General features: G+C 46.2%; 1 protein-coding gene across 1 annotated transcript in view; it reads left to right on the top strand.

Annotated features, from left to right (window-relative positions):
• LOC141147619 (natural cytotoxicity triggering receptor 3 ligand 1-like) overlaps positions 1-22,738 on the top strand; it is a 67,429-nt gene that overhangs the window by 34,490 nt on the left and 10,201 nt on the right. The window contains exon 4 of the mRNA XM_073634851.1: positions 19,940-20,089. Within this exon, the coding sequence (XP_073490952.1) occupies positions 19,940-20,089 (150 nt within the window). The remainder of the gene's footprint in view (positions 1-19,939; positions 20,090-22,738) is intronic.

Consider the following 22,738-nt stretch of genomic DNA (forward strand, 5'->3'; position numbering starts at 1 on the left):
GGCAGGCAAAATCACGTACATACACGTGATTTGCCTCCCGCGGGTGGGGGGTCCAATCGGACCCCCCCCCGTTGCCCGAGGCGGTCCTCTTTTGTCCCCTGGTGATCGGAGGTGAGGGGGAGGCCATCCGTTCGTGGCCCCCCCCTCGCGATCGCCGCCAGCCAATGGGAACATTCCTTTGCTGTTGTATGCTAAACAGCAGCAAAGGAAATGATGTCATCTATCCTCGACTCGGTATTTTCCGTTCCGGCGCCGAGGAGAGAAGACTGAAATGTGAGTGCACCAACACTACACACACAGTAGAACATGCCAGGCACACAAAACACCCCGATCCCCCCCCCCCCGATCACCCCCCCCCCGTCACAAACTGACACCAAGCAGTTTTCTTTTTTTCTCTGATTACTGCATGGTGTCAGTTTGTGACAGTTACAGTGTTAGGACAGTTAGGGTTAGCCCCCTTTAGGTCTAGGGTACCCCCCTAACCCCCCCTAATAAAGTTTTAACCCCTTGATCACCCCCTGTCGCCAGTGTCACTAAGCGATCATTTTTCTGATCACTGTATTAGTGTCGCTGGTGACGCTAGTTAGGGAGGTAAATATTTAGGTTCGCCGGCAGCGTTTTACAGCGACAGGGACCCCCATATACTATCTAATAAATGTTTTAACCCCTTGATTGCCCCCTAGTTAACCCTTTCACCACTGATCACCGTATAACTGTTACGGGTGACGCTGGTTAGTTCGTTTATTTTTTATAGTGTCAGGGCACCCGCCGTTTATTACCGAATAAAGGTTTAGCCCCCTGATCGCCCGGCGGTGATATGCGTCGCCCCAGGCAGCGTCAGATTAGCGCCAGTACCGCTAACACCCACGCACGCACCGTACACCTCCCTTAGTGGTATAGTATCTGAATGGATCAATATCTGATCCGATCAGATCTATACTAGCGTCCCCAGCAGTTTAGGGTTCCCAAAAACGCAGTGTTAGCGGGATCAGCCCAGATACCTGCTAGCACCTGCGTTTTGCCCCTCCGCCCGGCCCAGCCCACCCAAGTGCAGTATCGATCGATCACTGTCACTTACAAAACACTAAACACATAACTGCAGCGTTCGCAGAGTCAGGCCTGATCCCTGCGATCGCTAACAGTTTTTTTGGTAGCTTTTTATTGAACTGGCAAGCACCAGCGGCCTAGTACACCCCGGTCATAGTCAAACCCGCACTGCAGTAACACTTGGTGACGTGGCGAGTCCCATAAGTGCAGTTCAAGCTGGTGAGGTGGCAAGCACAAGTAGTGTCCCGCTGCCACCAAAAAGACAAACACAGGCCCGTCGTGCCCATAATGCCCTTCCTGCTGCATTCGCCAATTCTAATTGGGAACCCACCACTTCTGCAGCGCCCGTACTTCCCCCATTCACATCCCCAACCAAATGCAGTCAGCTGCATGAGAGGCATTTTCTTTATGTCCTCCCGAGTACCCCTACCCAACGAACCCCCCCAAAAAAGATGTCGTGTCTGCAGCAAGTGCGGATATAGGCGTGACACCCACTATTATTGTCCCTCCTGTCCTGACAATCCTGGTCTTTGCATTGGTGAATGTTTTGAACGCTACCATACACTAGTTGAGTATTAGCGTAGGGTACAGCACTGCACAGACTAGGCACACTTTCACAGGGTCTTCCAAGATGCCATCGCATTTTGAGAGACCCGAACCTGGAACCGGTTACCGTTATACAAGTTAGTTACAAAAAAAGTGTAAAAAAAAAATAAAAAAAAAAAAATATATAAAATAAAAACTAAATAGTTGCCGTTTTATTGTTCTCTCTCTCTCTATTCTCTCTCTATTGTTCTGCTCTTTTTTACTGTATTCTATTCTGCAATGTTTTATTGTTATTATGTTTTATCACGTTTATTTTTCAGGTATGCAATTTTTTATACTTTACCGTTTACTGTGCTTTATTGTTAACCATTTATTTGTCTTCAGGTACGCCATTCACGACTTTGAGTGGTTATACCAGAATGATGCCTGCAGGTTTAGGTATCATCTTGGTATCATTCTTTTCAGCCAGCGGTCGGCTTTCATGTAAAAGCAATCCTAGCGGCTAATTAGCCTCTAGACTGCTTTTACAAGCCGTGGGAGGGAATGCCCCCCCCCCACCGTCTTCCGTGTTTTTCTCTGGCTCTCCTGTCTCAACAGGGAACCTGAGAATGCAGCCGGTGATTCAGCCAGCTGACCATAGAGCTGATCAGAGACCAGAGTGGCTCCAAACATCTCTATGGCCTAAGAAACCGGAAGCTACAAGCATTTTATGACTTAGATTTTGCCGGATGTAAATAGCGCCATTGGGAAATTGGGGAAGCATTTTATCACACCGATCTTGGTGTGGTCAGATGCTTTGAGGGCAGAGGAGAGATCTAGGGTCTAATAGACCCCAATTCTTTCAAAAAAGAGTACCTGTCACTACCTATTGCTATCATAGGGGATATTTACATTCCCCGAGATAACAATAAAAATGATTTAAAAAAAAAATGAAAGGAACAGTTTAAAAATAAGATAAAAAAGCAAAAAAATAATAAAGAAAAAAAAAAAAAAAAAGCACCCCTGTCGCCCCCTGCTCTCGCGCTAAGGCAAATGCAAGCAGCGGTCTGTCGTCAAACGTAAACAGCAATTGCACCATGCATGTGAGGTATCACCGCGAAGGTCAGATCGAGGGCAGTAATTTTTGCAGTAGACCTCCTCTGTAAATCTAAAGTTGTAACCTGTAAAGGCTTTTAAAGGCTTTTAAGAAAGTATTTATTTTGTTGCCACTGCACGTTTGTGCGCAATTGTAAAGCATGTCATGTTTGGTATCCATGTACTCGGCCAAAGATCATCTTTTTTATTTCAAACATTTGGGCAATATAGTGTGTTTTAGTGAATTAAAATTTTAAAAAAGTGTGTTTTTTCCCCAAAAAATGCGTTTGAAAAATCGCTGCGCAAATACTGTATGAAAAAAAAAATGAAACACCCACCATTTTAATCTGTAGGGCATTTGCTTTAAAAAAATATATAATGTTTGGGGGTTCAAAGTAATTTTCTTGCAAAAAAAAAAAACTTTCATATAAACAAAAAGTGTCAGAAAGGGCTTTGTCTTCAAGTGGTTAGAAGAGTGGGTGATGTGTGACATAAGCTTCTAAATGTTGTGCATAAAATGCCAGGACAGTTCAAACCCCCCCAAATGACCCCATTTTGGAAAGTAGACACCCCAAGCTATTTGCTGAGAGGCATGTCGAGTCCATGGAATATTTTATATTGTGACACAAGTTGCGGGAAAATGACAATTTTTTTTTTTTTTTTTTGCACAAAGTTGTCACTAAATGATATATTGCTCAAACATGCCATGGGAATATGTGAAATTACACCCAAAAATACATTCTGCTGCTTCTCCTGAGTACGGGGATACCACATGTGTGAGCAATATATCATTTAGTGACAACTTTTTGTACATTTTTTTTTTTTTTGTCATTATTCAATCACTTTGGACAAAAAAAAAAAAAATATTCCATGGGTTCAACATGCCTCTCAGCAATTTCCTTTGGGTGTCTACTTTCCAAAATGGGGTCATTTGGGGGGGGGGGGGGGGGTTGTACTGCTCTGCCATTTTAGCACCTCAAGAAATGACATAGGCAGTCATAAACTAAAAGCTGTGTCAATTCCAGAAAATGTACCCTAGTTTGTAGACGCTATAACTTTTGCGCAAACCAATAAATATACGCTTATTGACATTTTCTTTTACCAAAGACATGTGGCCGAATACATTTTGGCCTAAATGTATGACTAAAATTGAGATTTTTTTATAATAAAAAGTAGAATATATCATTTTTTTTCAAAGTTTTCGGTCTTTTTCCGTTTATAGCGCAAAAAATAAAAACCGCAGAGGTGATCAAATACCATCAAAAGAAAGCTCTATTTGTGAGAAGAAAAGGACGCAAATTTCGTTTGGGTACAGCATTGACCGCGCAATTAGCAGTTAAAGCAAAGCAGTGCCAAATTGGAAAAAGACCTCTGGTCCTTAGGCAGCATAATGGTCCGGGGCTCAAGTGGTTAATAGAAAAAGGTTACCATCCAGCTAGATCATGTATGTTGCCAACATCCCTAGATTGATAGGTGAAAAAAATACCCCCAAATAAGGATGTGGGACTTTAACGGCAACAGCGTAATGTAAAAACAATTTATATATGTATACAAAACATTAGCATAGTTAATAAACATAACACAGTGAACACAATAAAAAGCTGAAACACAGCTGTACTGATGTGCATTGGATAAAGATGCTTGTAATGTCTTCCACGAAGGCCTACGCGTTTCGGGACTGAAACTGACCGTCCCTTTGTCAAGGGCGACTTGTGGGACAAGCTCTTACTGTATGGTGAAATACAAGGTTAGAAAAAATATAAATAAATACAACATTTTCTACCGCATAATATTGTCATAGCATTGCATAGAGAACATGAAGTCTATGAAAACAAAACAAGAGAAACAGCCTACCCAAACATGACAGTGTTGGAGCACCCATTGCCCAAATCACGGTGGCGGATACATCAAAACCACCCACGGATCCAAAAACCGGAGCCTGGGTGTGTGCGGCTGGCCCCACTCTGCCCACAATGATCCACCCCCAAAAAAGAGATAACGAATCACGGAGCCCGTCCAAGAGGGTACTGTGTCAGGAAGGCAGAGACCCAAGTGGATGTCTGAAAAGGATAATAAAAAATATGGTATTCAATTAAAGATTATCTAAGTCAAAAATGTCAGTCCAAAGGTCATAGTCAGCTCAGTAAATAGTATCGTACCTGAGTGCTAGAGAATATACAGTGGTGAATCTAGGGCGAGTAGAAAAAAGGGCTATATGAAGGGAGTGTGGGGTACCAATTGAATGGTCATTGATTAGCTTGCATGAACATATTGATCTTCACACCAGCAGAGCCTGCAAACAAACAGAGAGAGTGCTGTGTGAGAGAAGGTAAATCAATGTAAAGTAAGTAAAGTGCCTGGACTTATATAAAGCGACAAGGTAAAAGCTTACATACCGGTATAAGGCTCTTTAGTTAGTGGGCGTCAGCTCTTGCAGCATCTATGTTCAAATGGGTCGCCTCCATTCAGGGCAATGACAGACTGACACTGATCACTGCAGCATTTAAAAAACTGAGAGGGGAGGGGTCGGGCGTGACACTGATCTGTCAATAAGGCTCGGTTCACACGGGGGCGACTTGTCAGGCGACCTAGCCGCCTGACAAGTCGCCTCCCGTTCTGTACAATGGAACCGTTCTAATCGGAGCGACGCAAGTCGCTCCGACTTAGAAGAAAGGTTCCTGTACTACTTTGGGGGCGACTTGCATAGACTTCTATACAGAAGTCGTCTTGCAAGTCGCCCCGGCAGTCGTGTGCAGGTCGCCTCGACGAGGCAACCTGCAAGTCGTGCCGCATCTAGTGTGAATCGGCACTTAGCATAGATCACGTCAATTAGCATGGAAGAGAGCAAAGAAAAAGGAACCTCCGGGTGAGAGTGATTTCGCGGCGACACCGCACTCTCTGCGGCATCCCCACATTCTCACTCCAGCCAGGATTAGCCCAGAACTCCTCCCACTCTTCTGTGAGAGGAGACAGAGCGCAGCCAACTGTATCTTAGCAGCCAGGAGCGTCGTAACAATATAATAGCCGGCTACATAGTAAGACCACAGGATAGGAGGATCATGTCAAGCACAGATGCATCCATGGTTCTCCATGTTTATTATGTGAACATATTAAACAAAAGAGGGGACCTACTGTATATTCAGAGCTTTTGGAAGTAGGGGGCAACATGTAAAAGGTGTCAAACAGGATGGGGGGGACCCCGAGCCATCACTGCACGGCGCACCCCACAGGCGTAGGCCTTAGAGGTGGGTCATGCAGTGGCGACCCACCGACGCAGAGAGGGGGGCCGAGCCAGGCATCTAGATGCCCGCAAGGACGCCACATGAAAAAGGCCCCCCAAGAGGGACACAGAGTCCCTGGGAAGCCCCCCTGCGCCGGGCGGGGCAAAGAGGGGCCAACAGATGTACCCGAACATATAGTGCGCCATAAAATGACATGGAAATGAGAAATCCAACAACTGCAGGGCATGAAAACAGGTCAAATGTACATCATCAAGGAACTAAAACACGATGAGCAGGTCAGGGATAGACAAATCTAAGTAGATGATTTAAACATAACATTACACAGGTGACCAACCTAGATTGGACGATCGGACAGTATGTTAGATCAAAGGAGGGGGGGGGATGAGGGGGAGAAACCACGATATAGGAGACTATATATCTTTCTCACATTCTCCTGATGTAGACCCCTCTAAAAATGGCCTATAACTAAGCTGTTCATTTAAGCCCGGGGGCGAGGTGGAAGCAAGGTCAGCAATCCAACGGACTTCCCGTTGTAAGTGGACCTTGTTCCAGTCCCCGCCCCTGGGGTTGGGATGGATTCTATCCAGGATCAAAAATTGAATTCCTGGAAAGATCCCATGATGTTCATGAATTACGTGCCTTCCCAGAGGGAGATCTGGGTTTGCCTTTTTCATGGAAGCGATGTGCCTGGAGGCTCGCAGGGAGAACTTCAGTTTGGTCTTCCCAACGTAGAAGCATTGGCACTGACAGGTAAGAAGGTATATCACCCCCTCGGTCTTGCATTTGAAAAAGTGATGGGGTTGGTACGGTGGCCATTAGGGAGAATGATATTTTTAATAGTGTTCATATATCTGCATATAGAGCAACCACCGCAGGTGAAGGGCCCAAACCTTTTACATGGATCGTTTCGGAAGTCGCCTACAAATTCACTCTGGACCAATTGGTCTCTTAGTGAGCTGGTGCGTCGATATGTAATGGCCGGTCGTGCAGTTAAATGTGGGCGTAGCATGGGGTCATCAAATAAGGTATGCCAAAACTTGTTAAGAATTAATTTTATGGATTCGTGTTGATTGCTAAACCTCGTAATGAGCCTGACTGTAGGGTAGTCATCGGACTTCCTTCGATGGCTAAACAGTAGCTCGCATCTGGTATGTCCATTGGCTCGCTTGAATGCCTTTTTCAGAGTGGAAAGAGAGTAACCTCTACGAAGAAGTCTGTCTCACAGTGCGGAAGCCCCATGTAGGTATGATTCCTGATCGGAGCAGTACAGCTGTGTTTCAGCTTTTTATTGTGTTCACTGTGTTATGTTTATTAACTATCCTAATGTTTTGTATACATATATAAATTTTTCTATGGAATAAAATTGTTTTTACATTACACTGTTGCCGTTAAAGTCCCACAACCTTATTTGGGGGTATTTTTTTCTCCCTTACATTATCGGTCAGTAGGAAGAATGCAACCCCTACAGACAGCTTAAAAGATCATTGGTGTCATGCTGCTGGCTCTGCCAAGTGGTGTTGGCCCGGGAAGTATGGAAGCATCATCAGTGGGGAGAAAAATCAACCACAGTTCAAGGAACATCCCTGGAGGAATCCTGGACAAGAATGGCTGGCCTAAAGCTTCTTTCAGATAGGTGGTTACATTGCATCTTGCAGTCTTGTCTTAAAGAGAAGCTCCAGGATCCCCCCAAAAAATTAAAAGTCAGTAGCTACAAATACCGTAGTTGCTAACTTTTTATTTTCAAAATATTTATTAGATTTTTCAAAAATGAAGACATATATCGTACATTCGCTGAGTCATATATGCACATTGGTCATATCACATACAGTTAGACCCCTGTGGGGTAGGTATTACCAAAGGAAGAAGTATCACTATCGAAACACAGACAATAAAAGAAAAAAAATAATAAGTGTGAAGGGTTATGTTCCGGCCTGTGGTTTTAACAGATAAACTGAAGGAACAATACCTGTTACCATAGGAAAGGAGCTAAAGAGAGGATAAATCTCTGGGATAACCAAGGGGCGGCTGTAGGCGGCCACGGGGGTTCCGTCGGCACCCCAAAAGGGAACTCACTGTGACCGGCAAAACCTCCGTTAGCCCCCCCCCTCGCCGCCCTGTAAACATTGCTGAAAAAAAAAAAAAAAAAAAACAACCAGCTAAAGAACAGCATTATAGTATTAGAGCCCCTTATAGCCGGAACCAACAGGGAATAAGAGTGATACTAAGACCATCTGCCTGTCTTATTCCAACAGGGAATAAGAGTGATACTAAGACCATCGGACTGTCTGTGGTTCGGAACTTTACGACAGCTGAAAAGCGAGAAAGAAAAGAGTGTAGAAAAGAGAGGGGAGGGGGGGAGAAAGAAGAGAGGAAAGGGAGCCAGCCCGCGGGGAGGCGCCCCGCACCCCCGTGGCAATCAGCTGAGTTGTGGTTGCACCCCCGGAATCAGGGAGATGCCAACGAAACTTGCCCAGGGTTCCCAAGTAGCCTCAAACCGGTCCACTGAGTTGTCGAGAATGCTAGCAAGCTTCTCTTGGGCCATGATCCAGGAAATTTTCCGGATCGTCGCCTTAAGGGATACTTTGGGTTTCTTCCAAGCCTTGGCTATTGTGAGCTTAGCGCCCAGGAAAATAAAATGTATGAGTTTGCTGGCAAGCTTCGGGACCCTGGGCAAATTGTCATTCAGGAGAGCCATCGAAGGTGTTTTCGGTATATGGACCTTGGTGATTTTCTTTATCAGGAGGAAGATCTTATTCCAGAATGTCCTCAATCTTGGGCACTCCCAGAATATATGGACCAGTGTGCCCCTAAGTAAACATCCTCTAAAACAACCAGGGTCAGCCGAAGGGAACATCTTGGCTAATCTATCAGGAGGTAGATACCACCTGGTAAAAACCTTAAGACTAGACTCTGTCATGGAAATGTTCTTAATGCCCCTGTATGCCCTGAAAAAGGTGGTCCTCCATTTATCAAGATCCCACTGCATAGACAGGTCTGCCTCCCACGCGAGCATATATGGGGTCTTGGTTGACTGATTGGCTAGTGACTGATATATGACGGAGATGCCTCCCCTCTGCTCAGAAGACCCGCCGCACCATAGTTCGTAAGGCGTGAATGAGTGGGGGACCAATTTTGCCTCCCCGTTGTGGGCCAGGAAGTGGCGGATTTGGTGAAATCTGAATCTCTCCGAGGTAGGCATCTCCAATTTGCTCACACAAAAGGCCAGGGTAATAGGGCCTGAACTCGTATAGAAATGTCCGATCCGGTACAACCCCTTATCCAACCACCAACGGAATGCTTTGATGTCTAGACCTGGAACGAAGTCCGGGTTATTAAATATGTGAGCAAGTGGGTGGCAACTGGAGATCAAGCTCCGATTGTTTCTTAGAGAGTCCCACAATTTAAAGGATTGAGAAAGAGTTGGTGAGAGAATCGGGGGGCGTTTTCTAGGAGGGACCCACATTAGGAAGTCTAGGGTGTATGATGGTACAGCCTGTCTCTCTATTTGGATCCAATCTGGTTTTTCTGTCTTCGCATACACTATTGAAAACTGGGCGAGTCTAGCCGCTTGATAGTACCAGAACAGTTGAGGGAGACCTAAGCCCCCCTGAGATCTAGACAAGTATAAGGTATTTCGTTGGAGTCTATGCCCCTTGTCTCCCCAGAAGTTGCTAACTTTTATTATAAGGAAAATTACCTGTCCAGGGATCCAGCGATGTCCTCACCCGAGCCCATTCCTCAGGTTTCAGGTCCAGGCTTTGGCATTTTAGGTATGGGAAACCGGCAGTGAAGCCTTGCGGCTTCATGGCCAGTTTCCTACTGTGCATGCCAGAGCCGTGCTGCACCCTTGTGAATGGTCCCACAGTCTTCTGGGACCTGTCATGTGTCCCAGAAGGCTGTGGGGGGAAGGAGGGGGGCTCTGACCAGAAGTAGGAGTGGGTCAAACCCAGGTACCCACTCCCCCCTCCTCCCCAAAAAGTGCCAAACGTGGCCCTGGAGGAGGGGAAAGATGCAAACAAGCAGAACTCTCCTTTTTGGGTAAAGTTCCGCCTTAGTCCCGGTTCACACTGATGCAGTGTGGGGAACTGTATGTGATTCGGACAGGAATCGCACCACATTGAACCAATTAATTTTATATGCATGTGCACGAAAAAGGTGCATGCACCTTTTGTTGCCACACTGGAATTGCACTTTTGCAAAAACGTTTTTGGGGTGTCGCATGAACAGAGTGCGATTGTGATGCGGAAAACGCACAGGAATCGCTGCAAATCCCACACCACATCAGTGTGAACTGGGACTTAAGCTGTCCATAAATGGACCAAATTTTGTCTGGTTCAGCAGAGATCAGTCGAATTTTGATCAATGTGTCGTCACTCCCACTCGATAGAAGTCGATCTTAGGCCTCATGCACATGCACTGCTCCTAAAACCTACATTTTTTGCCTAAGCCCCTGAACACAACTCTATAAAAGCCTATGTGTCCATACACACATAGGCTTTTACCAGAGTTTAGGAGCAACAGCATTTAAAGGCAGTGAATGCTTCTTTCCTGAACGCAGAATCATGTTCAGGAGAGGAGAGCAAAAATGCATGTAAACGCGTGTTAACGCTAAGCACATTTAGCGCTTGTGCATTAATTATTTTCAGTGGCTAGTTTTGCCCAGTGAAATGAATCAACGCCCAAGTGCTTGATGCTGCTAAACATGACATGCGTTTACCAGTGTCCATCGTTTTTCTGCTGCCAGAGAGAGGCACCTAGGGAGAGTCCAGTGTGCATGAACCCTAACCTTCCTCACAGGGGAGACCTGCACAGCAAATCAGGACACTGATTATCAGTGCAGCCCCAACAGTGCCCATCAGTGTAAATCAGTGCCATCTATCCATGTGGCCCATCAGTGCTGCATATCAGTGCCTACCCATCAGTGCCATCTCATCTGTGCCCATTAGTGCACATCAGTTCCATCTATCCATGTGGCCCATCAGTGCTGCATATCAGTGCCATCTCATCAGTACACATCAGTGCCATCTATCCATGTGGTCTATCAGTGCCAATCAGTGTGGCATATAAGTGCCTACCCATCAGTGCCACCTCATCAGTGCCCATCGGTGAAGGAGAAAAACTACTTATTTACAAAATTTTCCAACAGAAACTAAGAAAAACATTTTTTTTCCAAAATATTCAGTGTTTTTTGTTTTTTTTAGCAAAAAATAAAAACAACCCAGTGGTGATTGAATACCACCAAAAGAAAGCTCTGTCTCAAAAAAACTATAAAAACGTCATATGAGTAGTGTTGCATGACCGTGCAATTATCATTGAATGTGCAACAGTGCTGAAAGCTAAAAACTGGTAAAAGTGTCCGGTATTGAAGTTGTTAAACTCCTATTTATAGGTATATCAATCTGTACCTGTATATATTATACATTTCTTCCATCTGTTGCCCTCAACTTTAAGTCTGTTCTTAACTATATACCAGTGTTACCAACCTACCAGATTGAAATTCACTGACACAACACCCAAAATTTACTGGCACAGTCAAGTTTTTACTGGCATATCCAAAAGTTACCAAATGCCAGTTTTAAGTGCAAATTTCAGTATTTAGGCTACAAATAAGTACAATATGCAATTAGCAATGTGATTTAGGATAGATATTAAGGCAAAAACATATTTCTTATTTTATTTTCGATAAAGTAAGTAGCTCAGGGACAGGAATCGAGAGATCAAGAAATTAGAATGGGCGGCACACACACATGAAATTGACTCTTAAAATGACACAGACAGCAGTGTGCAGCAGCACAGATGATGATGGCACCTCACCAACATGACACGCAGTGGCGTCGCCTTTAGGGAGAATTGCACGGGGGAGGGTTACATTAAGGGGATTACACAGGGGGGAGAGCTGTGCTGATGCGCTAGCTTGCTCAGAGCCCCGGATTGCTCAGTGGCCCCGGGGGGGGGGGTGACACCAAAGTTTAGTGCACCAGGTGACACCAACCCTAGTGACACCACGTCCCCTCCTGAGTGACAGTGACCCCCACTCTCTGCATGCCAGGTGGTCCTTTCAGTCCACTCCCGGCTTGCCTTCCTTCCCGTTCCACAGACCTGCACATAAGGCTCCGGCTGCTCTGTTCCCTTGCACTATGATGTCACGTGACACACTGCCGGCACAGTCCGAACACACTGTAGCAAGCATTTGGATGGTCTCATCCAAGCGTCACAGCCATATTTTTTACTGGCAACATTTTTCTTTTACTGGCATTTACTGGCAGAAGAAAAGTGTCCATTTTTTACTGGCTGCCAGTAAAAATACTGGCGGTTGGAAACACTGCTATATACAGTACTTTAGATTCAATATCCAGCCTTGATTCCAATTTCCTGTCTGTTGGTCTTGGTTATTGCCTTCTGTCTGTGTGCATAAACTCTATCATTACAGCTTAATATATACCCGTGTTTTACATTATAATTCACCCCTTTTTTGCTGGGTTTTTTTTTTTCATCACATATTGTATGCACCTTTTTTCACTTCCAGGGAGTAGAGAAAATGCCCAATAACCAAGTACCGAAGAGTATATGACTAGTTCTATGCAATGTCCTAGTGCTTGGTAAACAGCCCAGTGCTGTAACATAATGGCAGGGAGAGAATCCTTAGAACCATAAAGACTCCTTTCACACGAGTCCATTTGCACCCACCTAGTGCCGACATCCAATCCGATCTGCTCCATTCCCCTTTCATCTGGTGGATCGGATGGCAGTCAGGTGCAAACTGACAGGCGGTTTGTTTACATCTGACCACCAATAGAGGAGAGAGGACTGTGTCTGTGTCCCCTCTGCATAGCGGAGCAGGGATCAGCAGACAGATTCCCCGCTGAGCAGGCGGACTCCATGTGGAGTAACGAGAGTCTACACAGTCATAGTGCTGTGTTTCTTCATTCATAGTGGCTGAGCAGGTGGCGCAGCAAAGAAGCAGTGACTGTGGAAACCTTTAGTTCCTCAAGAGCGGGGGCTAGCAACCCATTGATCGCAATCTACCAGTCGATCACAGCCAGGTGACTGGTAGATCGCACCCTGAGCTTGCCGACCCGCCATTTTCCAGAACAGTGAAGAGCGGAGCCTGCACTGCTGGAGTGAGAAGGCGGCCACACTCCAGCAGAGTGATACAAACTGCCCTCCGCCTCTCTGTATCTGGCCTAGGAAAAGGTTGCGCCTGGATGGGAAAGGTGCCCCCGGGAGTAGCGCTCACATGTGTGGAAGGGGCACATTGTGCTGCACACTCAGTGCCGCGGTCTTGCAGAACAGGACCTGAAACACTCACTAAGTGAACTGCATAGGAGGAAACACACTTCTCCAGCATACTGTTCTACACTCTGCCCACTGGCTTCTGCTTTCCTAGGTCCCTCGTAGTAAATACCTTGCCCAGCCACAGAGTGGTAAACTAACAACCATTGGAGGCTGCAGAAACCTTGCAACCCTGTGCAGTACAATGATAAGGTGGTAAGGAGGTGTTGTATCTCCTACTTACCACCTGCTTTAACCACTTGGACCATGGGCGTAGCATAAGGGGTTGCAGGGGGTCACAATCGCAACCCCGCCCCTAGCTCCAGGGGGCCCCTGCAGCCTCCCTGTCATATTATCATATCCTCCAAAAAATCCAGCTTCGATCTGCCCTAGTGCCCCACAGCCACGCTCCAGTACTGGGCTTCTACTTTGCCTTCCACAGTCCACACCCCTCTGTTCCCATTGGCTGGGGAGAAGCTGTGAGCCATTTCCTGAATGGGGAGGAGCACAAGGTGAGAACAGCCCAGGATGGGGAAGTGTCTGTGCTGTGTGCTGGCAACATAGAATGGTAACCAAGCTCAGCGAGGCAAGAGGAGGAGAGTGCCATCCTGTAGCCATGATGGGACCGATGTCACTGGTGAGGTATGACACTGCTCAGTGTCTCCTAGTCACCAGCTGGGATTCTCTGTACCCCTTCACCTGGGGATGTCTACTTACCCCACTTCCCTGACAACTGGGGAAAAGACACACACCTCTGGGATGTGACCTTCACCCAACACCTGCCAACACTGACAGAAAAACCTTCAGAAATTGCTAAAACAAATCCCTTAACACCTCCTCGGGGGGCCCCTGAAGGGCTTCAGGCTCCAGATTTTGTGTCACATGGTTTTGCCCTCCCAGATCTAAGTTGTCCCCCCAAGCCCCCTGACCACCCCCTCCACCCTGCATGCTATGCCTGGCTGCTGAGCTTCTTTCCCATTACAGCACTCTATACTGCTCCTCCTCCGCAGGGCTGAAATCACATTCCTTTACAACATAGCCAGTTATCCACGATCTGCACAAGGTGTATCTGCCTACTGCAACTACACTGCCATTCCAACCAGAGAATTTCACAGGTCAGAAGGGCAACATAAAAGCCAGATACACCCTGTGAAGACAGACTGTGTGTAAAGGAATGTGATTTTAGCCCTGTGCAGTGTGGGGGAGCTGTATACAGTGCTGGGATGGGAAAGGACCTCTGCCAAGTGAGCTGCCAGGTGTCCCTGTCCTCTGATTCTCCAGCAGTGATCCCTGGCCTCTGATGTAAAGAGGAACTCAAAACTCTTAAGCCACTTTGTGTATATTGGTGTGCGGTGGATGTGTCTGCACGCATGTTGGAAGTAGTGGCCCACAAGCTTCAAGCTACGCCTCTGCCTTTGACCCTGCACTGGCATGCTGCAACTGCATGCAAAGCACATGGTTGTGGGGCATTTGTGGAGAGGTGCCATTCATTTGAATGGGTTGCAATCGATAATAGGTAGTACAACTTCTGCCGCAGCATGTGTACCAGTTGTGGCTGGTGCTCAATATTTTGGGGGGTTGTGGCAATCTAATGGCAACCACCACCCTCCAAATCCCCGTCCCCCCCTGGAGTTGGATGGAAAGAGGAGCGGTCCCCCCCACCCGCGGGAGACGGACAGGGTGGCAGCGATTAGAGGCCTCCTTACCTTAGGAGGCAGATGACAAGGATCCGGGGTAGAGCTGCTGCTCCTTGCTGCAGCTACCCCAGAAGAAGAGCCACGGCTGTTGCTTCTCCTCCCGGCAGAACAGGAAGTGGGACTTAGGACTCCCTGGAAAATCAGGTCTCAGGACCCGCTTCCTGATTGGCTGGGAGGAGAATCAGGAAGACAATAGCGAATATTAATTCGCTATTGTCACACAACTGGGTGAACTCATGGCGCAGTGCTCCCCTCCCCCCTCCCCCACCCTTTTTTTAAGCCAATTCCAGCCTCAGGTTATATTCATGTACTTAAAAAAAAAGCCCATTGAAATACATGCACCCAGTGCCCTGCATGTAGATTAGGGGCCGGGCACATGGATTAGGAGGGGCAGCGCCCCTGTGCCCCTTATGGATGGGCTGCCATTGTGTATAACCTCGGCTGCTGCCTCTGCAGCTAAAGGGGGTAGGAGTCTGTGTTCCTGTGTGATTCAGTGTCCATTCATTTAAATGGGATGTGTATTGCACACAAAAAAACACTACTTTTCAAAAACACAGTGCACCAAATTGTATGATACTGCATGCAATCTGGTGCAGGCAAATGTACTACATTTGCAATGTGCAATTGGGGAGCCATTAACAATGTATTGCCACCCACAGCAGATCCAAAGGCAGTGTGGTTTGCAGTGCAGGAAGCGCGCTCTGAACGCACCTTTCCTGTAACCACGCTCTGCTGTGAACTGGACCTACCAACAGGACACTGTGCCCGTTGATTCTTGACTTTTCCCACATTATTCAGGTAGATCTCCATACCTCCCAACTTTTGAACTTCAGAATGAGGGACACTCAAAAAGAATGAAAAGCTTTCATTACAAATGGTCTTGCATGAACTATGGAAGTGCAGAAGGATTCAGTCCATTACGTACAGTGTTCAGGAATGCGTTACGTGCAGAGTGAAGGGCTCAGGAATGCGCAGGGTTCACTATGCACACAATGCAGAGATCATGAGTTGTGCGCTAGGTACACAATGCAGAGATTAGGAGTGCACTACGTACTCAGTGAAGGGATCAGGAGGGCGCTACATTCAAGAGCCCTTGTTACTAAAGTGTATTAAACATAGGTTTAGTAGAATGCCACCAGACAATATCCTGTCATTTTTCAATACATTCTTCTTGTATTGTGACACCAGCAACATTAATGTTAAATTTATGGATGGATGGATGGACAGAACACTCAGACATCACAGATTATTTTCTCCCTGTTATGTCGCATACACATGAGCGGAATGTCCGACAGAAAAAGTCAGATGGAAGCTTTTCATCATCTATTCTGATCGTGTGTATGCCTCATCTGACTTTTTTTTTCAAAAATTCTGACGGACCTAGCTAAATATTTCCGACGGAACCAATTCCTATCGGGAAAACCGCTCGTCTGTATGCTGTTCCGACGGACCAAAAACGACGCATGCTCTGAAACACGTACGAGGCGGAAGCTATTGGCTACTGGCTATTGAACTTCCTTTTTCTAGTCCCGTCGTCCGTTCTGGACGGTCGGACTTTGGTGTGACCGTGTGTATGCAAGACCGCTTGAGCGGAATTCCGTTGGAGTTCCGTCGGAGAAACCTTCAGAGTTTATTCCGACGCCAAAACCTGTCATGTGTACAGGGCATAAGAGTCTCTGTAAGTACCATATGACTTGTGCTGGCAGGAAGGAATACAGTCTCTGTCTGTGTTCTGTATGCCCCACAGACAATCTTTATCACAAGTCTTGCTGGTGTCAGTATACAAGCCTGGAGGGATTGGATGAACGATTTTGTTCTCTGGAGCTCCATGCTGGCAGCAGTGCAGGGTAACACAACTCACTGTTTGTCAGTGCTGGGGCTGAGGAATCTGTCTGCTCCTTACAGTGTGTCCCCATAGCAGGCTGTGTTCTCTCCTCTCTCTCCCCCTTCAATGCAGCTGCCGACATCTCCTCTTCTTAAAGCGGAGTTCTGCCGAAAAAATAAATTCTTTTTTTTTTTGCATCCTACTATTATTGCAATTAAATTTCAAAAAGACAATACAATGATCAAGATCGCTTTTTAAAATATATATTTATATTACCTGTATCTTTTATGCCCCCGACTGTGGCCGTTTTTATCCTCAATGTGGGCATGTGAAGCCCAATCTAGATCGCTTCCTGGAATACCTTGGGAGAGGTGCATGCTGGGTAACCAGCAGGCACCTCTCGATCTCGCGCATGCACGATTCAACGGCTGTAGCGACGAGCACAGTACTGCCCACAAACTCCCGGGAAATGATGTGTCATTTCCCAGGAGCACAGTTTAGGGAGGAAGTCTCGAGGAACTCCACGGATCAGGAAGTGGCAGATTACCAGGACTACATAGCAACAGGCCCTTTCTGATAAGTATAAAAAAATGTTTCCCTCCAAATGATTTTTTCTAGGTTAAAAGGAGTCTTTTAATGTAAAAAATTCTTAGGGTGGAACTCTGCTTTAAAAGTCAAAGAAGGCGGGCCGGGTACAGTGTTTCCCATTGGCTGAGGAGGCAGAAAAGAGATTGTATATCAATCCGCCTCTGAAATCTTCTTGCGGGGTCTAAGTAAAGATCATCAGATTATGCGGCCAGGCTGCTGTATCACTCCACAAGAAAAAAAATAGTCCCCAGTTTCCAGGCAGCAATAGAGGATATGCAGGCAATGACATTAAAAAAAAAAAAAACACAGTAACATCTACAAATACTAATGTAAATTTTGGGGGTGCTTAACCACTTCAATACAGGGCACTTAGACACCTTCCTGCCCAGGCCAATTTTCAGCTTTCAGCGCTGTCGCAATTTGAATGACAATTGCACGGTCATACAACACTGTACCCTGTAACTGCACTGTAACAAATTTTTTATCATTTTGTTCCCACAAATAGAGCTTTCTTTTTTGCGCAACAAATAAAAAAAGACCGAAAATTTAGTAAAAAAACAAGCTTTTCTTTGTTTCTGTTAAAATGATTTGTAAATAAGTATGTTTTCTTCTTCAAGACGGGCACTGATATGGATGCACTGATGGGCACCGATGAGGTGGCACCAATGAGGTGGCACTGATGAGGTGGCACTGATGGGCACTGATGATGGGCACTGATAGGCGGCACTGATGGGCACTGATAGGTGGCACTGGTATACAGCACGGATGGGCACTTATAGGTGGCACTGATGGGCACTCATAGGCGGCACTGATGGGCACTCGTAGGTGGCATTCATGGGTACTTATGGGTGGCACTGATGGGTACTTATGGGTGGCACTGATAGGTGGCATGGATGGGCACTGATTGGTGGGCACTGACAGGTGGCACCGATGGACACTGATGGGTGGCACTAATGACACTGATTGGTGGCACTGATGACACTGATGGGTGGCATTGCTGGGCATCACTGATATATAATGGTGCCAGTCAGTGCCCATTTGTGGGCACTGATTGGCACAGATTGGGCATAATTTGCACATGTGGATGGCCATAGGGTACAAACTTGGCCATCCACATGTTGCCGCCTTCCCTGGTGGTCCTGGCGGCTTCCCTGGTGGTCTAGTGTGGGCATCCAAGGGGGGGCTGCGCTGATAAACAATCAGCCCAGACCCCCCCTGTCAGCAGAACCGCTGATCGGCTCTCCTTTACTCACGTCTGTCAGACGCGAGTGAGGAAAAGCCGATCAACGGCTTTTCCTATTGACATCGTGATCAGCCACGACTGGACACGGCTGATCACGTGGTAAAGAGCTTCCGCCTGAGGCTCTTTACCAAGATCGGTGGAGCGGTGTGTCAGACTGACACACTGCTCCACCGATTGCTGCGATGCGGCGGCTGTTATCCTGCTGGACGTCATATGACAGCCCGGCTGTCAATCTGCTATAGGCTGGACGGGAAGCGGTTAAATAATTTTTGACGGACCTTGAAGTACAAATGCCTCTCTCCCTCTGCAGTGGTTGCTTTACAGAGGGGGCGGGTCTGGGTAGCAGTCCCACCCACACCCGACATCATAGCTTGGATCTGACAGCTGCACTCTCTCATGGGGGCTGCACAGTGCACACCCAACCATCTTGCTCACCAATCTCTGGCTGTTCCGAATGTGCACACTGCTGCAGGTCCTATTGAGCTAGAAGGCAACATTAATCAACAGAATAATGTGGGACAAAGCCCCTGCATCGCGGGACAGGGACAAACTTGTAAATGTGGGAAAGTCCCGCTCGATCCAGGACTGTAGGGAGGTATGGATCTCTCACCTCTCTAAGGTTGCCTACCCTTGCTCTACAGGTTTCTAGGAGACCTTGAGTTGTGGATTACTGACATCCAATTTGATGGTGCCTTCATAGTTGTTGGGACAATGCCACTTGATAGACCCAATGCCATGACACCAGTGACCCTTTCTAGCTATCTGTAAGTGGGACATTCTTCTTACCGTCCACCAATGTAAGGGGCATTCTTCCCACTTGTTTTTAGCAGAGGTTATCCTAGAGCTGAAAACTATTTTAAGAGCTCTTCTGGGGTAAAAAGGTTATCTTCTTATCACCCACGTAATGCATATGTGCAGCAGAAAAAAAGGTGTCCCTTAACACCCACATGGCAAACATATGCGTTCATGGACAGCTGAGGTTTCTGTGCTCACTACACACTCCCAGCACAGAGACTGAGTGGTCATGGACAGTTCTTGGTCTCTAGGAGTGTTCAGGAACCAGTGGGATGGGCTCCTAATTTTGTGACCACTGTGACATCCAATCACAGTGGTCATGTGATTGGGTAGCCAGTCCCCTACTGCAAGCATAAAGATTGACTAAAAGGGATACTGGGGCTGGGCAGGGAGGGGTTAACAAAGGCTGGTATGAAACCATTTTTATGACTTTAACCTCTCTGGGACAAATGAGAGAATTGAACATTACAGTATTCACCGTGTCCGACTGCTCTTCACTTCTCTATCCCTACTCTCTGTTTTACCTGCTTATCTGCAGCATTTTATGTTTGTGGTTAATTAGGAAACACCTTGAAGTTTAATCTACAGGTAAACATTTTTCTTTCTGCAGATGAGAAGATGTCCTCCTTACCTTGTACCAATGACTGTGAACAATATAAAATTGCAACTTATGTTTTTGGCTCGTTTCTTGGGTTCTTCCTATTAGCCATAATAATCATTTGTATTCTTATTGGGAGAAAAAAAACACCAGAGGAAGAAGGTAGGAAACAACATCTTTCTTAATGACTCAACTGTTTGATCTTTGAAACCCACTATCACATGACTATGGCAAAACTGCACCTACACTATATCACCAAAAGTATTGGGACGCCTGCCTTTACACGCACATGAACTTTAATGACATTGAAGAGCATTTGTGAGGTCAGGCACTGATGTTGGACGAGAAGGCCTGGCTCGCAATCTCCACTCTAATTCATCCCAAAGGTGTTCTATCGGGTTGAGGTCAGGACTCTGTGCAGGCCAGTCAAGTTCTTCCACCCCAAACTCGCTCATCCATGTCTTTATGGACCTTGCTTTGTGCACTGGTGCGCAGTCATGTTAAAAATAATAATAAAAAAAAATAATAAAAATTATATATTAATTTATATATTATACTTTTTTTTTTTTCATTTTAATTTTTAATTTTAATATTATTATTTATATTTATTTGTTATTGTTATTTTCATTTTCCTACATATACACATATATATATATATATATATATATATATATATATATATATATATATATATATATATATATATATATATATATATATATATATATTATTATATTATATTAATAATTATTATTTTTATTATTGTTATCTATATTTATTTTTCTTTTCTTTTTTTTCTTTTTGTCCAAATCACTTGCTCTCATGATCTCCCCGACCCTCACAATCTTTGTTCAATCAATTTGGCTCATGATCAATGATTTCACTCTATGTGCATACAGTGCATGTGTTTATGTTTGCGTTCCACTGTTATGTGCTGCATTATAATGCCGGTTTTATAAGAGTAATTTTAATGTTTTTAATGTTTCTTATAAGTTCCTTACTTTGTATGCCCAATTAGTCAGGTAGTTTTACATCTTGATCTGCATAGCGCTCTCTCTCTATATATATATCCACATCAAGCAATTAAAAATGTGTGTATAGATGTATATAGCCGTGGGATCTTAGGACCCAGTAGCAACGATTCCTGTGCTTATAAGCCCTCATCCAACATGGCCCCCGTTAGGCCTGAAGAAGGAGCCCATGCTCCGCAAACGCGTCGCCTATTGGTTCTCCTCTACCTGGAAGTGACGACATCCCTCGGCTCCCTGTGAGTGTACCAGACCCAGGAAGCGTCACGAATACATCTCCTTCACGGATGTTTGGAATATTGTGCCTAAATGCCTGTTACTTACTTGTCAGTACCCATATCTATTTTTGAGAAAAAAATCTACTGTCATACTTAGAGTGGCGCCTGTGTTTTATTCTCAGCTGTTCCGGAAGACCCTTCATATCTTCCACTGGGCTGCCTTCAAGATGCTTTTAAATGGACTTCATGGTCTTTTTATGAGTCAGCTTTTAATTTCCTTAAACCATTAATTTCCCCTATGAGCTTAGGTTGGTCGGCTCACATCGAGTCTGGTGCAAGCGCTGACTTATTTTCTAAGGTGTAAACCTTGTGGACAGCATTCCCAGAACAGTTGAAGCTGTTATAGCTGCAAAGGTGGGCCAACTCAATATTGAACCCTACGGACTAAGACTGGGATGCCATTAAAAGTTCATGTGCGTGTAAAGGCAGGCGTCCCAATACTTTTGGTAATATAGTGTATTTCAATCTATCAGTAGCTTGCATAGATTAAAGTAGAACTATGGGCAAAACTTTTTTCCATTTTGGATAGAATAAGGGAGGGTTATATCCCCCGTCAGTTTTTACTTGCCATCATTGTCCCATTGAGGAGATTTCCCTTCACTTCCTGTCCATAGCCAAACAGGAAGTGAGAGGACATCCCTGCAAATTAAAGGAATCCATTGGAGCCTCCCACGTCACCAGAACTAGTGCCCCCATTTGAAGCTTTCCCCTCTATTACTTTTCTGGGGACAACCCAAAATACTTTCACTTTTGATGATAACATTAAACAGGACATGCTAGGGGGGCGTGGCCAGATGTTGGTCTGAACAGAAGCGTGGGTGATTAGCTCCTGCCATCCTGATCCTTTATCCTTGGTTTTTGGACTCCAGCAGACCTGCCTTGCACCCTTGGCAGTCCTCTTAACCTCCTCATAACCTCCCAGCTTGTTGGAGCGCTGCCTGGAGTCGCCAGCACAGCACTTCTCATACCTGCAGCTGCCTGGGAGACAGACCGCGCCTCCGGCGGCCATCTTGACTCACCCGGCGGTGGCCCCAGCAAGATCTCCTGGCCTCCCTGACTGTCCTGGGCCCGATCTCCTCCTGCTGCAGCCGCCCGGCCGCCCGGGGCCACCATTACGGAGTTTCCTCTCCTCATCTTGCAGCTGCCTGAGGGACGGATCGCGGCTCTGGCCTGCATTCCGGAGCGGCGACCATCTTGGTGCACCTGGAGACAGCCCAAGCAAGTACTCCTGGCCCCCCTGCACATCTCGAGCTCAGTTTCCTACAGCTGCTGCCGGCCGCATCATCCGGGCCGCCATTGCGGTGCTCCCTCGCCCTACAGCTGCCTGTGGGCCTAGTTCTCGGTGGCCATCTTGCTTCACCCAGTGAAGGCCTCGGCGGATTCTACGGGACCCTCTGACCACCTTGAGCCCAGTTTTCTCTAACCACAGCCATCCGACCTCGCAGCTGGCCGATCGCTGCGCGCTGGCCCCATTGTGACATTCCAACTAAACGGCAAAGGGGGGA

The sequence above is a fragment of the Aquarana catesbeiana genome, linkage group LG06, assembly GCF_042186555.1.
Source record: "Aquarana catesbeiana isolate 2022-GZ linkage group LG06, ASM4218655v1, whole genome shotgun sequence".
NCBI lineage: Eukaryota > Metazoa > Chordata > Amphibia > Anura > Ranidae > Aquarana > Aquarana catesbeiana.